Here is a 17,115-nt window from a genome sequence, read left to right on the forward strand (position 1 = left end):
CCCAGTCATACACGAGCCCGTTAGTGTCTTGATCCCCAAAATATTATGTTTTTGATTTAAAAGAAAATAAAAAAATAATATTTTGTATATATAATATTGTGTTACTAAATTTTGTTTTTAAAAGCTTAAAGGGTTAAACTAGAACTACAATGGTGGGGCATTCAAATAAGTCCTAAACACTCTGAATGTAAGGCATGTAAGTTCGGATGGCTTGAAAGTCCAACGTTCAACCTTAAGCTTAAAATTTTTGTTTATATATATAAAATCTTTTGATCAAGCACTAGGGGGTTGGAGTTAAATAGGGGTGATCTGAGAAAACCAAATACCCTTTAAGAAGAGATAGAAGGGATCACAGGTCCATGAGTGATGTCAATCTAAGATTTATGTCTAATTGAACATAACTCGTATCACTAATGCAATGAAAATCATGCTAAGTTTACTATACCTGCTATCAACATGTGTCTCTATGTCATAATAAAGTTGAACATGAGTCATTGTGAAAGCATATTAATCAATATGATTCCATGTTCAGATCTTTTCTTAAGAGGTTGCATGTTTATAGAAACTGAAGTCTGATCCCAAAATTTACTAAATTACAAAAAGACCGAGTGATTAAATTTGCTTTGTGTTATTATTTATACTTTTATTTTTTGTTTTTATCATTATTTATTATTACTTTTATTTTTACCTTATGATTACTCTTGTCGAAACGAATGCTATAAGAGATCGTTTTTAAAACCATGGATCAAGCCATGTTTGGGTTTGAAAACTGTTCTCGGCCCATGTCTTTGGGGCCCATAAAATTTTTGATGAAGGAAACTTGATTTTGATGGTTTGGCCCAAGTACTTCACGTGTTTTTGGCCCATCAGATTTCTCGGCCCAAAAATATTTTGAAGTTTTAAAGGCATTAAACTGCATTATTGATGTTATTAACTTAGACCTCAGATTATCAAATTCTATCTAGCCGAAAACCCTAAGCCTCTAAATCATTCGTATTTGTTTTCATCAAAAACTTACGTATTCATCAAATCGTTGATAAATTCCAGGTAAATGAAATCTTGAGAAAAGGGTTCTTGGGTTACTGTTGGATGCTCTTTGGATGGAACAAACGGTTGGGTTTCATTATATAATTGAACTATGAAACTTGTTTAAGATAAAAAGTTATGATGTTTGTGGATTGCGTGTTTGATGTGTTTTGAGTTTTCTTTGAGTTGCAGGTTTCAATGATAATGGTGTTTCAATGGTTTAGGGAAGATGAAACGTATTTTGAGAAGGAACCCAAGGGTTTCTTAAGGGGTCCAAAGCCAATATCTTCAGAGATCTCGGTTTAGGGTTCTCGGGGAGGTTTGACCGAAAACCAATGGTTAAAGAGAGAACCCTTAAAAGATCTTCATAAATACCAAGGGTTCTTGATCAAACTTTGACCTAGAACCAACTTTGATTGACCAAGAACTCATGTTCTCGGTTGAACAGGACCATTAATGATCAATATTTGACGAAAACTCATCACTTGGACCGAAAACACCGTTTTTTGACACAAAACTCAGTTTATGGACAAAAAACCACCTATTTATCAATTAAAATTGACATTAATTTATAAAAGGACTAATATTATCTAAATTTACATCTTTGGTCCCTGTTCTTTGATAAGTTGTTAATTATCTTTATAATACTAAGTGATTATCCAGCTAAGTGAATACACTATTAATTTAACTCGTTTGTTGCAGTCATGGCTGATCAAGCACCATTGAAACTTGTGGATACTCACAACATTGTTGGATGTTTATATGATCCACCTCTCATACAGAAGGAATTCAAGTCCATGATAGTGGGGCTCAACACGTGCATGATTTCTCATGGTATATGAGAAACCCCTGTCATTTGCAAGAATATGGTGACAGAGTTTTAGAATAATACTTCCATTAAAGAGAGGGGTGTTGGGGGAGCTGTGACAATTGACTCGAAGATCCAAAAAAAGCCTGTTGTCATCTCAGAGGCTATTATTCATGAGGTTATGTTGTTTAGTGATCAACCCGACTACCCAATAGATTACCCCGCTGATGTTGTTGTCGAATTAGCTATGAGAATGGGATATGAAGGATCCAATCCTCCATCCATCAAGAAGCTATTCCATCCCTATTGGAGGTTCTTGATTCACACATTCTTCACGTGTGTCTCAGGAAGAAAGGGGGATTTAGATGGGATCAGCCACATTCAGATGTCGGTTGTGGTTTCTTTGATCTTAGACTGGAACTATAACTATTTCAAGGTTTGTGTTCAATGAGATGTTAAGCAATCTCAAGGGAAAGAAGAAAGAGATGTTTTTGATGTACCCGAGGTTTCTATAAATGATATTCGACTCTCATTATCCTGACCTCGTCAAATATGTTGAAACGCTATATTTGAAAGCTATGGGTCCCAACACATTTGGGTTGATGAAGCAGTCACGAAAGGGGGCCAAAGTTGTATACAAAGAACTTCACAAACTAGTCAAATTTTGAAGATTTGCTGAAACTGAGGTTGTCCCAACTAGTGGCAGTGCCTCGACTGCTAATAAGCATGTGACACCTGCTCAAAGGTTCACTGCAACTTATGAGACTATTTCTGACGACGATGAACTTTAAGATGTTTAAGATCAAATTTTGTCGACTGCATTGAAACCTCCTCAATCAGTCACTGCGACACAAGATGAAGATATTCTATAAGAACCAGCCACCGATCTCATTCCGAGAAAAAGGCGAAAGAAAGATTCGAGACCGGGTGTGCTTGTTATAGAAATTACACCAACAAGCCAACACAAAGAACCTATGCCTGAAACCACTGAAGCTCAAGTTGATACTAGTCCGTCCACTGCTGAACCTTGAACTCAAGATCAGATATTTGTTGATATTTCTCATGAGTTCGAGTTTGAAGCTAATATTTAGTCCACAGATGAGCCATTAGGATCGTCTAACCCGCCTGGTCAATCAAAACAAATTTTCGCAAGATAAGGTCAACGGGATCACTCTTGATGTTGAACCGTTGATGCACAGTCCTTACAACGAATTCAAAAGCTTGAAGCAAGACACTCTGATAAAGATTTTAAAATCAATGAACTTCAAGCAAACATGGGTGGCCTCACTGCTATGTACTTGGATCTCCAACAAAATCTCATTCAGAAATTCGGAGATGAATTCAAAATTGGTGAGGACATTGCTGAAAAGGCACCTGCTGACAGTCAATGTGGTTGTACCAGTGTGCGTCCTACTTCAAACATAGAAGCTTCTGAAACACTGGAACAATACCTTGCTGCCCTCCAAAGAAAGCCGAACAAAGTGACAGAATTCAAAAGAACATTCTTATAATGAAGAACTCAAATCAAAATGTGTAATCTTCCGACCACCCGGATAAATTTATCGTTGAATTAAAAAGTGGTTTTTAAGACAAGTATGGTGATCGATCAAGTGTCGTGTCTTGGGGGTTTGATATCGATAAAGACATGTGGTGGGTAAAAAGGAGGTCTGGAAATACCGAATACTACAAGAAAATAAAGGATTTTGGATCATGGACGACAATTGATCTCAGTGACTCAATTAATGCACCTATTCACAACCCCAATAATGACAAAAAGGCTATAGATTTCTGGAATTTTTTGAGGAATCAATTTGATCAAGGATTCCCGAATATGACCACAGCTGAATAATTTTTAAAGAAAGCCAAACGGGTCCGAGATCAAAAGACGGGGAAGATAATGGTCAATGTTATATGGCCGACAACTAAGAAGGCAAGTCACAGTCCTCTATCTACCAGAATTCCAGATGGTACTTTAAATCAGATGAAGTTCTAGACATATGATGGTGAGACGGCAACATTCATTATCCGTCTATGAAAAGGGAAATTACGATTTGTTGATCCATGTGATTTATTGAAGTTTGGCAAAAAGGATGTTAAAACTCTTAGCAACTTTCAAATCATGGTTGAACCACTCAACAAGCCTGCTGCTAAAGAGTATACAAGAATGGTAGGATCGATTTTCAGAACAGCTTTATGGGCTGGTGCTTACAAATTGGCTGACGCAAATATTCTTGAGCACGATTAACGCAGAAGATACAAACCAAGGGGGAGATTTTTGGGCTAGTATTATATGGTATGTTATTATTTTGGGCTTACATTGTAAACCGAGATCACATGGATCTCTGTGGGCTTTTGGATAGTATTGGGTATGTATGTATCCTCTGTATAAACCATGTAATTACGTTTATCATAGGGTTAGCGGTGTAAGACGTAAGAAAGACATATCGGTGATTTTGTGTAGCCTGTTGTGCTTAAGAACCAGACTTTTAATATGCGTGTGTTTTGAAGCATATTTATCGTGTTTTTGTTGTGTTTGTTTATATAATATTGAATCATCTTATGTTAGTTTCCACATAATCACAAGACTGTGTGATATCACATTGAAAGATCCTTTCCAAGGACTTACATATGATCATATATGTATATAAATGCATAGATGTATTACATTATAACATGAATATAGTTAGGCTGACACAACATTTATACTTGTGTTTATTGTATACATGTATCATATAATTGACAATGAATGGTAAGGAATGGTATGGCGTTTGTTTAGGTATACGTACATGCAAATAAATGGAACTTTCATCATGTTTATTAACATGTGGACATAATGCATACATGTAATAACAAAAAAAGATGACAGTGTTCAAACTTCCAGGAAAAGGCAAAAGAAAAGCAACAGCGAACCCGCAAAGCCAATAAAAGTACCGATAATGGTTGATGATGTGCAAACAGAACACGTGATAAAGAAGTTAACCATAGTATATAACAAAAGAAAAAGTCAAAAACAGTTGGCTAATGATACCAAGTCAGGTACGTTATAATGTTTATTTTTTTTTCATCATTTTTAAAAGCACAAAATGGTCAACCATATAGTCAGGTACGTTATAATTTATTTCTTTTACAAAAATAGAAAAAACAAAGATGCCACAAACAACAGGACATAAAAGGAGTAGGATTTTGAAAGAAGGAACAATTTCGGACTCCGAAGACGCAATTCTAGGAAAAAAACACTTAAAAGTAACAGACTTGTTGATGTGTTGCAAAACACATAACGTTTTATCCCGTTTTTATGTTGTTTTGTGCATAAACCGTTAACGAATATAAATTGTTCTTGCATGAAATTAAATGTTTGTGTATATGATAAGTCCCATGTAGAAGAGAGCAAAAAAACGAGTTTAATGAAGAAAGTTTCAGCTCAAATGGGATTCGGATGAAGCCGGTATGCGCGTTTGAAGATAAACGAGTCAGAAAACGAAGAAACGAGCACCCAGGACCTGGCCGCGCTACGCGACAAGGTGAGGCATCCATGCCCATGTTTTGAGACATCCCACATGTCCCAAAGACTGCCAAGAATGTTCAGGAATCAGCTACCCCATCTATTTTGTCTTCTAGTGGGCCTTATAGGCTTGTTTTAACCTATTTTATATTAGGAAAGAGGTGTTTAAGCATATATATAAAGGGTTTATACCCTATGAAAGATTTAGAAGATAATATTTCCAGCCACCACACCTTCTCTAGAGGAGAAATCTAGGAGGACAAGCTTACAGATCTATCTTTTATCCTTCGGTTGTCGGTTTTGACTAATTTAACGTTTGTGAGTTCGTTTTTGGTTTTTAATCATTCAAACCTTTTGTAATCAGATTTATATGAACATGTTTATCATTTATATCTATTTTATCTAATGTTCATTGATTATGATTGGCTAAACTTCTTTGTTCTATCTAGGTTAGATGATTATTGTTCGGTTTTGATGAGTTGATTGGATTGTTTGATCAATATGACATGATGTGCTATTGAAAGTTTAGTTTAATGATGAATTAGGTTGTTTTTAGTGGCTGTAATTTTATTGGTTTTATCTCGTAATCTCATACTTCGATTAATTGAATTGGTTTTGATTGAGTGTTTGCGGTAGGATCAACCGTAGGGTTTTGTTGAGTGTGTTAATTGGTTGAATTCAGTGGGTAAAAGCCTTCTTAGAGACCGAGAGGTGATAAGAAGTAAAGTTGTCTCATTGCTTTTACTTGTTAGGATTAGGATTGCGCGAGACCGGGTACGGTTTTTGTCGGGTTTGGGTTTGTTAGCGATTAGTTGGTCTAGCTTAAGTTAAACCAAATTGTTCCTCTATCCTTGGTTGTGTAGTATTCATTTCCAATAGGGTCGTGTGTCGGTGAGTCCGAGAGGATCGGCATTAGAACACATTAGCATTCGTTTCCCGGTTTGTTCAAAAAATCAATTAAGTGTAAGTTAGGGTTTGTTAGTGAGACAGAGGGGTGATCTAGCTTTCTTGAGCAAGCCTTAGATGTGTCATATTTAGATACCGGTGTCGTGAGATCATTCAATCTATTAATTTGTTAGACCTTGAATTTGATTCTTACCCAGGTAGACGTTTTTTCCATTGTCTGTCACAAACGTTAAGTTTCATTAGGTGTTTTCGTTAAGTTAAATTAATTAATTAAGTTAAATAATTTAGGTCAAGTAGTTTAATTATTAAAAATCAAATTAAAAAATATTATTCTTAGGAAGGTCTTGTCTAGGGTTTAGTGATCATAGGCGTTCTCACGTGTCCTTGTGTTCGATACTCGGACTTCTTAGGTCTATACTACTTGTGATCGGTACACTTGCCGGTTGTGTGTGGATTCATTAGAAGTTTCTTTTTAAATTAAAAGCTTAGTTGTGAGTTCCATAGAAATATCACTCGTTAGACACACATCAAGTTTTTTGGCGCCGTTATCAGGGACACGGTTTGAAGCGTATTGAGAACGACTCGAGTTAGGACCTACCTTGTTTGCTAGTTGTTTCCTGTTTAATTTTGATTAGATTAGTTATTTTAATTAGTTTATTTTAGTTTAGTGTAGCTTAAGCTTAGTTTTATTATTATTGTTATTATTATTATTCTTAGTTATTTTATCTCTTTTTATCTGGTGCCCGTGATCCTTTTCTTTTGAGTATTCTTTACGGCGAAGATGTTCAGACTACAAGTTGGAGAAACAAGGTGCAAAATTTGTGGCGGATATCACTAGGTACATGATGCTTATGAGAGAAGGAAGGTAGAAATCGAGGCACGAAAAGCTCCATGGGAATCAGTTTTTGCAAAGCCTCCTCCATACCAATTTGCATATGATCAAATGGGGAACTTCTTAGGGTATAAAGACTTATCGGGAAATATATTAGAGCCAACCCCATAATTGGAATCAATAATGGATGATGTACTGTTTTCTATTTGAAATGATTTGGAATATATTCCACCTTTGAATCCACCTATGTTTGAAACCCTGAGTAAGATTGAAGATACTGGAATGGAGGAGCAGAGAGTAGAGGAGTATGTTCCCTCTTGGGAGGAAGAATTTAAGGATGGGTTTGGTGAAGAGTTGATGGACTTTGCCATTATGGATGAAGGCGAGTTTGACCGAGTTGGTGATCTAAAGCTGCATGAAAATTTAATATATAATGAGCCAAGTGTGGGGATCGAAAATGAGCTTTGTAAGGAGAGCCATGATATAGTTAGTGATTCGGTCCTTCCGATACTTCACCTCGATTGTGAAAAACCAAAACACGAACCATACTCAATCTCCATTCGGGACGTGTTAAGGTTCAAAAATTTGGCTAAAAGAATTAGAAGGAGGATTTCTAGGTGAAGAAATCATAGTGTGATGAAGAGATTGACTTCCCCGTTTCACTTCATTGAACCATTTTTGGGGGAATTAAAGAGTTGGTGGGCCGATTTTAATTCATATGGTTGGGCCCATGAGAGTTGTGCAATTGGTTTCTTCCCAACAAATTGTAAGAGGATTGTATTGAGGAGCATCAATGGGAAGAGGATAAAGGAGAAGACTCCTGATTGAGGTTTCAGGAGCGAGTCCGGCTGAAGACTATTCAATAAAGTTAGCGCTTCTCGGGAGGCAACCCGGTAATATCTTTCCTTATTATTTTATATTCATTTTTATTTTTATTTTCGAGTTTTTTCGGGTTGTTTTCTCTCTTACTTGCAGGTTATTCCTTGGTTGGTTGATGCCGGTTGGTGAGCTGGAGTTTTAAAAAAGTGTGAGGATGCAATTTGCTTAAGGATTGCCGGTTTCGTTCGTTAGTGATAGCTTGATAGAGAGCACTGGAGTTTTAATCTTGCATTCGAATAGGAGGGTGAGGAACATGATTCACCGCACACTTGCATGATCACATATGCCAGGGGAGTCTGTACCACTTTATTTTTCTTTATGTTTAGTTTTTTCTTTTCCTTGTCTCACATTGAGGACAATGTGAAATTTAAGTGTGGGATGGGAAATTGATGTTTTCGGCAAAAAAAAGGAAATTTGAAAAAATAAATTGATTTAATACTTGAAAGCAAAAATGTCCCAAAAATTCAATGAATATTTTTGCAAATAATGGAAGATGATAGTAAATTCGGAAATTGGTTTTTCAAACTACTAATAATATGAGATAACATAAAGAAAACACACTTAACTTGGGATGTGTCGGTAGGCTCAACCTTGAGAATGAAAGGACAATTTGATAAAATGGTAAACGAAAATCTTTTGTGGGTAAAGCGTTTTGTCCATGGAAGATAAGTAATGAAAGGTCGAGCCATACTCAAGCCTCAATTTTTGGTATGAAATATGAATGCTAAAAATATTATGAAATTTAAAGTTGAATACGTTATCATATGATGCTTGGGTAGGTTTAACGTTTGAGTATGCCATGTAGCCAGTGATATAAATCTTAAAGTGCTTAGTTTTAGTGTTTTACACTTCATTGGCGTATGATTTATAACCTTAATTCTTGTATTGATGGGATGCTTCGGGTCCGGAGACCATGGGTGTGTATGCAGTATATTCATCTGGGTATTTACAATTCCTAAGTGGGATTGTGAATATTTAAGATAAAGCTAAAAAAGAGCAACCCCGCAGTTTTCTACCACATAAGTCAATAAACATGATCACTACGTACTAAAAGTACAAATACACTACTAACTTGATCATCCACGCTGTTAGCCATGTGGGGTCCCCTTTCTCGCGCCTCATTAACATTAAGAAACGGACCACAAGGGACACGCTACATGTAAACCCTATAGATGAAATTTTGCATGCTCGCCTATGGAGATGGTTTGGGGTATTGTTTGATAACGAGGGTATGTCATGTTGTGGGAAGCATTAGCTAATTAATTACACCTTAATCGTATCTAATGGCTGCTTGGTAGACTTTGATGCTTAAGATTAGGTGGATAAACAATACCCTTGATCGTCATAACTATTCATGAAAAAAAAAGAGAGCAACAAAAATTTTAAATATGTTGATTTTGAGGTTTAAGTCAAGTTGGGGTGGTCTGGTCTGGTAAAAGCTGAAAATAAGCGGGTCTTAATTGTGTAAACCACTGATTAATATAAATTGTTTGATCTTATTTGTCCCGGTAAAGATCAAGGGATGGGTTTAAGTGGATAACAATATCGGCAATTGTGGTTTTTGCGTTTCACTGAACTTTAAAATAATATATATGTTTTAAGATCAGTTTTCTGATTATGATTCCAATGCATAAATCTTTTTCAGGAACGAAAAAGGTTCAAGTGTGGGGATATTTGATGTGTTCCAAAACACATAGCGTTTTATCCCGTTTTTATGTTGTTTTGTGCATAAACCGTTAACGAATATTACTTGTTCTTGCATGAAATTAATTGTTTGTGTATATGATAGGTCCCATGTAGAAGAGATAAAAAAAATGAGTTTAACAAAGAAAGACTCAGCTCAAACGGGATTCGAATGAAACCGGTATGCACGTTTGAAGATAAACGAGTTAGAAACAAAGAAACGAGCACCCAGGACCTGGCTGCGTTACGCGACTAGGTGAGGCATCCATGCCCGAGCTATGCGACATCCCACATGTCCTAAAGGCTGCCAAGAATGTTCAAGAATCAGCTACCCCATCTATTTTGTCTTCTAGTGGTCCTTGTGGGCTTGTTTTAACCTATTTTATATTAGGAAAGAGGTGTTTAAGCATATATATAAAGGGTTTACACCCTATGAATGATTTGGAAGATAATATTTCCCGCCACCACACCTTCTCTAGAGGAGAAACCAAGGAGGACAAGCTTACGGTTCTATCTTTTATCCTTCAATTGTTGGTTTTGACTATTTTAACGTTTGTGAGTTCGTTTTTGGTTTTTAATAATTCAAACCTTTTGTAATTAGATTTATATGAACATGTTTATCATTTATATCTATTTTATCTGCTGTTCATTGATTATGATTGGCTAAACTTCTTTGTTCTACCTATGTTAGATGATTATTGTTCGGTTTTGATATGTTGATTGGATTGTTTGATCAACATGACATGAATTGCTATTGTTTGATCAATATGACATTAGTTGATTAGGTTGTGTTTAGTGGCTGTGATTTTATTGGTTTTATCTCATAATCTCATACTTCGATTAATTGAATTGGTTTTGATTGTAGTTGTATGTTCAGTTCTTTACTTTGTGTTTAGAGTTTGATTGAGGTAGGATCAACCGTAGGGTTTTGTTGAATGTGTTAATTGGTTGAATTCAACGGGTATACACCTTCTTAGAGACCGAGAGGTGATATAAAGTAAAGTTGTCTCATTGCTTTTAGTTGTTAGGATTAGGATTGCGCAAGAGCAAGTTCGGTTCTTATCGGGTTTGGGTTTGTGAGCGATTAGTTGGTCTAGTTTGAGTTAAACCAAATTGTTCCTCTATCCTTGGTTGCATATTATTCGTTTCCATTAGGGTCGTGTTTCGGTGTGACCGAGAGGAAAGTTGGCATTAAAACACATTAGCATTCATTTCCCGGTTTGTTCTTAAAATCAATTAAGTGTAAGTTAGGGTTTGTTACTGAGACCGAGAGGTGATCTAGCTTTCTTGAGAGAGCCTTAGTTGTGTCATCTTTAGATATCGGTGTCGTGAGATCATTCAATCTATTAACTTGTTAGACCTTCAATTTGATTCTTACCTAGGTAGACGTTTTTTCCATTGTCTGTCACAAGCGTTAAGTTTCATTAGGTGTTTTTGTTATGTTAAATTAATTAATTCAGTTAAAGTAATTTAGGTCAAGTAGTTTAATTATTAAAAATAAAATTAAAAAATATTATTCTTAGGAAGGTCTTGTCTAGGGTTTAGTGATCATAGGCATTCTCACGTGTCCTTGTGTTCGATACTCGGACTTTTTAGGTCTATACTACTTGTGATCGGTACACTTGCCGGTTGTGTGTGGATTCGTTAGAAGTTTCTTTTTAAATTTAAATCTTAGTTGTGAGTTCCATAAAAATAGCACTCGTTAGATACACATCACTTGTTAACACGTATTGTATACGTATATAATATTTAGTGTATTTTACAGAAAAAAGTACATCGAGGTCAATAAAACACAGATGCGTATTAAGACATGAATCATTGGCTGTTCACGTATCTAAAGATAAGAACGATAAAAAATACGGCAATGAAGGTGAGGACATGGAAGATGTGAATGATACGAAGCTTATAAATAACGATATTTTATGTTATGGTATTAATGTGATGCATTACACTTATGCATTACCAATTTGTGTAGATACGGTATTAATGTGTCCTATACGTTTACGAGTATAACATATACGCATTACGGACGTGTTAGACGTTTAGGTGGATATGGTGTATTAGACGTTGACGCGGATTTCATGTAGTGCGTATAGGAAATGCATGTGCATTATTGGTATCACTAATGCAATATTTATATGCATTAGATGATTTAATATGTCTTAGACGTTTACGCGTATAACACATACGCATGACTGACATGTTAGACGTTTACTCGGATATGGTGTATTAAACGTTGATGTGATTTCATGTAGTGCCTATAGGCAATGCATATGCTTTATCGTCGTCCTTAATGCAATACGTATAGGCATTCTAGGATGAAATGCACATGTGTACTACCGTTGTATTTCACGTTTAAGCGGAACTATTATATTCCGTATAAGCAACACGTGCATATTACGAAATGTTAGATGTATGTGATACTCATGTATGACATGTGTTTTAGATATGTATACATATGTGAGTTATTAGTGTATTAAACATGTGTGTTACCCGTGTTTTAACAGGTGGAAAGAAGAGTGCCACGAGAAATGGAACATTGGCGAAACAATATGTAAGGAGTGGGTTACAAACTCGTTCATCACCAAAACAGCTATTTGCATGCATCGAAGGGTTGTCAAAGAAACAACGTGATGCCGTTTGAAGCATAGGGTTTGGGAAAATGATACATTTTAAAGTAAGTAGTATACCGGTTGGGCTAGGGCCTTACGTGGTTGATAAGTCCAACCTGGATAATATGGAGATTGATTTGGGAGTTAGGAAGATTAAAATAGACAAAGAAACGATCCACCAACTTCTTGGGATACCAAACAGTGGTATACAATAATCGTGGATGGAGTGTACCCAAAAGTTTATCAGAATACAAAATACTTGGAAAGGGAGGTATCTAGGAAAGTACGCCGCACCAACCGAGATAGTTGACAAGATGGAAGGGAATCCTGAGGACAATGGGATGACGTTCAAGCTTCTCCTTCAATGAAAATATGCAAGTCTAGTTGGAGAAGATGCAATCTGAAATCAATCTTCACTAGCCCGCTGACCATACTTGTACGAATTTCATTAAACAAAAGATTATAAAATTTATTAACATTATTAAATGTGAGTTTATCTAACAGTTGTAAAAAAATGACATTTAACTTATGTGGATAGAGTTGCCTCTCTCGGGTTTAATGTGGAACGCCATATGAGCCCGATAAGATTTGGAGCATAGTAAATTTGAAATAAGGGTAAAATTTAGCGAAGAAACATGGAGGTTTTGGACAGGGTGAGCTGAGGGACATGTATTCGGAAGTCGATGGTGATGACAACGAGGATGGAAAAGAGATAAATCTGTCTACAGATCTATATAAGGCGACTGATCTGACGGTACGAGTTACAACCATTGCACATGTATATATTTAGTGTAACGGAACTATTAACATTAATGATGTATGATGTGTTTTTGTTAATAGGGACATGTGTCCAAGCTTGACGCGCTATTCGAATGTGCCATTAGAGACAAATGAATAATTGAAAGAGCTCTACGTGAAGCACATTTGTATTTTCCAACAATCGGTGAGATAAAGACTTTTGTTGGCAGGTATAAAAATTTTTACAAAGATGTTGTGAATGTCAAAGGTGTCAATGCGAACGCTGATCGTGAAAAATTGAAAGACGAGGCTAAAGCGGAGGAGGGTGATTTGAAGTTGGAAGACGTATTAAAGAGTATCACAGACAGAACAAAAGAAATCGATTATGAAAAACTGAGTTTCAGTCTCGGTTTCAGCTCCTAAGAATTCGGAGGCACAGACAACAACACGAATGCTAATGAAAACACGGGTATAGATTTGTGCAAACTGGTTAATATAGATCATATGATAAGTGTTGAAGGAATGCTGGTCTGTCGATACCTAAGGGGATTGGTAGAGTATAAAACAAATGCAGAAGGAAAGAACACGAGGTTGAAAACTATTGAACAATCAAATAAAGAGGAAGATGGGATTGTTGATAGAACATTTAGGTAAAATGTTTTATTAATTTTTATACACGTATAATATTTGTAATTACATGTGAAAACACAGTAGCGTGTATATGTCTAAATGTGCATTTATAGTAATGCATATATGTAACGTGTGAATATGGTAGCGTGTATGTGTACGTTTATTTTGTCGCGCATCAACGATTGTAAGTTTACAGTATACATAGCCTTAATATATTTGAATAACACTTATAAGTGGCATTAACTAATTGTGCAAGGTTGGATGGATTCTTACAAAAAAGAAAACAATAGATGAAGGAAGAGTAAACACGTTTAAGAAAAACTTGTTGGTTGTGCTAAATGGGGATAAAAGCAAGATAGATTTAAGAGAGTATGTTGCAATGTTGTTGCCAATTTATGAAAAAAAATAACTTTTACGTAATTGCGTTCGACATGAGGGAAGCAAGTGCTTATATTTTTGACAACATGGTGTTGACCGTGTATGGCGTTAGAACCAACACCGTTTACACCGAAAAAAGCACGTTGTACCAAGTGGTAAGTCAAGCATAATATCAATATATTAGTGATGCATATAAGTAAGTATTCGGTGTTACACATGTGTATTATGTTAAAAAATTGCACGTGTAATAGATTATAAATATATATATATATATATTTGTCATACACGTTTGTTATAATGATTTTTTAATTCATTTACACAGGTTGACATGTTTAGCAGATACCTAAATTGGTTGGGCACCCAAAGGTTAAAGATATGATCCTTGCGCTGCCAAGAAGAATGAAATTACCATGGGCAACAACATGCAATGTAACAGATTGTGGTGTATTCGCAATGCGGCACACGGATTTCTATAAAGGAGGAGATCATGCTGAATGTGATTTCAGCATGGAAGATGATAGGAAGGCTAAGCAGATCAATATTCTTAGGATGAAGTACATAGCTCGCATATTGCTTTCTAGAGTAAACAATGTAAAAGATAACATGTTGCCAGATGCTAAAGAATGGGAAAGCCAAAATCTAAATCGGGTTATGGTTAAAAAGGTTCGTTTTAAAGAGGGTTGATGGATAACTGTTGATACTTGATAGTTAAAGATGGAATAAATGGTAATCGTGTAAAAGCAAATGGTGTCAGGTAGTTTATGGCATGCTTATTTTGTTTGTTTTGATACGTGCAAGTGAATGAGACGGTTGGATGGTATGGATTAAAGCATTTGTTTTGATTGTTTTGCTATGTGAAAGTGAATGAAACTGTTGAATGGTATGAATGAAAGTGTTTATATGCTAGTTGAACATGAATGTAAAAAATGTATAGGGATTGTGAAACGTATAAATAGAAGGCACGTATACGATGTTTGACAAATGTAAATAGAATGTGTGACACTGATACTATGTTCGGTAGTGTACATGGAATGTGTGATGCACATGTGTAATACGAAAACATAATAAGGATAGTTAAGGATCGTACGTTACAGTATACAATTGGAGATTGTGTATCTAAATGTATTAAATCAGGTGTGCAAATAAAAAAGAATAAAAATGCATATACGCACTATAATGCGTATACGCAACTTAATAATCAGAATGTAGCGTCAAAAAGCGTGTGTAAATGTGTATACGCAATATAATAATCAGAATGTAGCATATAAAAAAGCACCAGTATAAAAACCGTACAACACGTGCAACACGTAATGATAATGCAAACGTCAAAAAACGCTATACCACACAAGTACACCAGCCTAAAACGGTTTAAAACACAAGTATAAAAATAAAAGATGAATATGTATTACACCCAAGTAAGTTTCATTGGGATGATGTACCAGTATTAATATCAAAATGTTTTAAAAGGAATAATTGTCTAATATAAAAACGTGGTTTGCGCTTACTGAATATACATAAAATTTAATGAGCAGAAAATCAAGTAGAGGCATCGCAGTCGGACCGTTTCACGTAACGGTTGACAGAACAATTAGTGGTTGACCTAGCCACGGCAATATAAGCTAAAACAGCAGCGGCGACGGCATAAGCTTCTTTAGCAACTTTGAATTTTTCGCATTTACGTTACGGGAGTCATGATCGGTCTCGTATATGTTGCACTTGTGACACAGCCTTGGGTTTTTGTTACAGTTTTCCAGCAGTCTTCAACTATGCTGACCTGACATTTAGTACTTAACCCCTTGTTTTAAATACTAGTGGGTGGTTGATAGTCACATCAAACGCGTCAAGCTATCCAACAAGCTCACTTATAATCGAATGTTTACTATTACAAGGTGGCTCGGCCGGGAACTCTTTGAACACTTTGTCCTTTATATCTTTAAGCTGTGCATAGAGGGCATTAAGGCAATCTAGTTTGTGACTCAGTCGGTCAACACAGTCAGTTAATAATTCAAACATGTTGCGTCTAAGCACGGACTCCTCGTCTTCTTCAGCTGAATATCTATTCGCAACGTCATGAACCCTGTCAGGAAGTACGTTCCTCATCCATTGAACATGCAGGTACTTTTCAGGTATCAATTCGACCTCGTTGTACCTAAACACGCAAAAAGCGTGTTTGCAGAGATATACAACATGCGTGAACCCCATACACGAGCAAGAAACAATTGTATCGTGTGTGTTAAATTCGACCTGCATATTTTAGACAACAAAATATAGCATGAAAATAAGGCGAATGTCAATGAATGTAATCATTAACATGTAAACATAAAATTGTTAAAAACGTAAACAAACGTACAACATAATTGTTGACTACTTTGAATCTTATATTGGTATCTGCAATGTTGAATTTCTTAATACCGTCTTTTTCTAAAGAACTTGTAATATAACAATGTCTCATTTCTCTGTAAATTTCCTTTTCAACTTCTAGAAATATATTGCGTGTATATATTTTGGACGCGTGTGCTTCTAAAGGCAGTTTCTCAAGCATTTTTGGTGTCGTTGTATTAGTTTCAGTGTCAAGCTCGAGTTGAGTTTTGGAATGTCTAGCAAGAGCAGTGCCCAAACACAATAGAAACTGGACAAGCGTGTTTGCACGACCGGTGTTGACTTTAAAAAAAGAATTGGAGCTCTCATATCTCGATATGGTTTCATAAGGCAACACAATTGTATTTATATGAAACAACAAGGAACCCATTGCTCCCTAATTTCATAAATCTCGGTAAGCCAATGATGATCACTCAAATGAAGGTCATCAATAAGCAATCTCCATTATTCTTCAAAGGTAGATGGTGTTATAAACAAGTTCCACACCAGTTTAGGTATGGAAACTCGCAAATCCGTATTTGCTAACAGGTCACCCGAAATGTGTTAGAAATGTATGAGTGTTACATAAGTGCAGATTTGTAAAAAAAAAAAAAAAAAAAAAAAAAAAAAAAAAACATGACAAGGCGTCATATGAAAAAAACAAAAAATAAAAAATAAAATAATCATACCTTTAATGGTATCTTCTTAACAATGTGTCAGATACACAGTCGGTGAATTGACTGGACACATGTTTAACTGCATC

The 17,115-nt window shown here is 35.8% G+C and overlaps 1 protein-coding gene across 1 annotated transcript; it reads right to left on the reverse strand.

Annotated features, from left to right (window-relative positions):
• Positions 1 to 15,839: 15,839 nt before the first annotated feature.
• LOC143532233 (protein FAR1-RELATED SEQUENCE 5-like) lies at positions 15,840 to 16,743 on the reverse strand. The gene is made up of 2 exons (XM_077027344.1): positions 16,345 to 16,743; positions 15,840 to 16,238 (listed from the first exon to the last, which is right to left on the reverse strand). The coding sequence occupies exons 1-2, from the start codon at positions 16,741 to 16,743 to the stop codon at positions 15,840 to 15,842; spliced, it is 798 nt and encodes a 265-aa protein (XP_076883459.1).
• Positions 16,744 to 17,115: the final 372 nt, after the last annotated feature.

This window comes from Bidens hawaiensis, unplaced genomic scaffold (assembly GCF_021521415.1).
Source record: "Bidens hawaiensis isolate Kalapana, Puna unplaced genomic scaffold, B.hawaiensis_p1.1 tig00009413_1, whole genome shotgun sequence".
Lineage (NCBI taxonomy): Eukaryota > Viridiplantae > Streptophyta > Magnoliopsida > Asterales > Asteraceae > Bidens > Bidens hawaiensis.

What these genes read in the sequence shown, in the direction of transcription:
- LOC143532233 (XM_077027344.1), bottom strand. Translation starts at nt 16,743, where the DNA reads ATGGGTTCCTTGTTGTTTCATATAAATACAATTGTGTTGCCTTATGAA. An exon ending in AAGTAGTCAACAATTATGTT is followed by an intron (nt 16,239 to 16,344) that starts GTACGTTTGTTT and finishes TAAAATATGCAG; the next exon opens with GTCGAATTTAACACACACGA.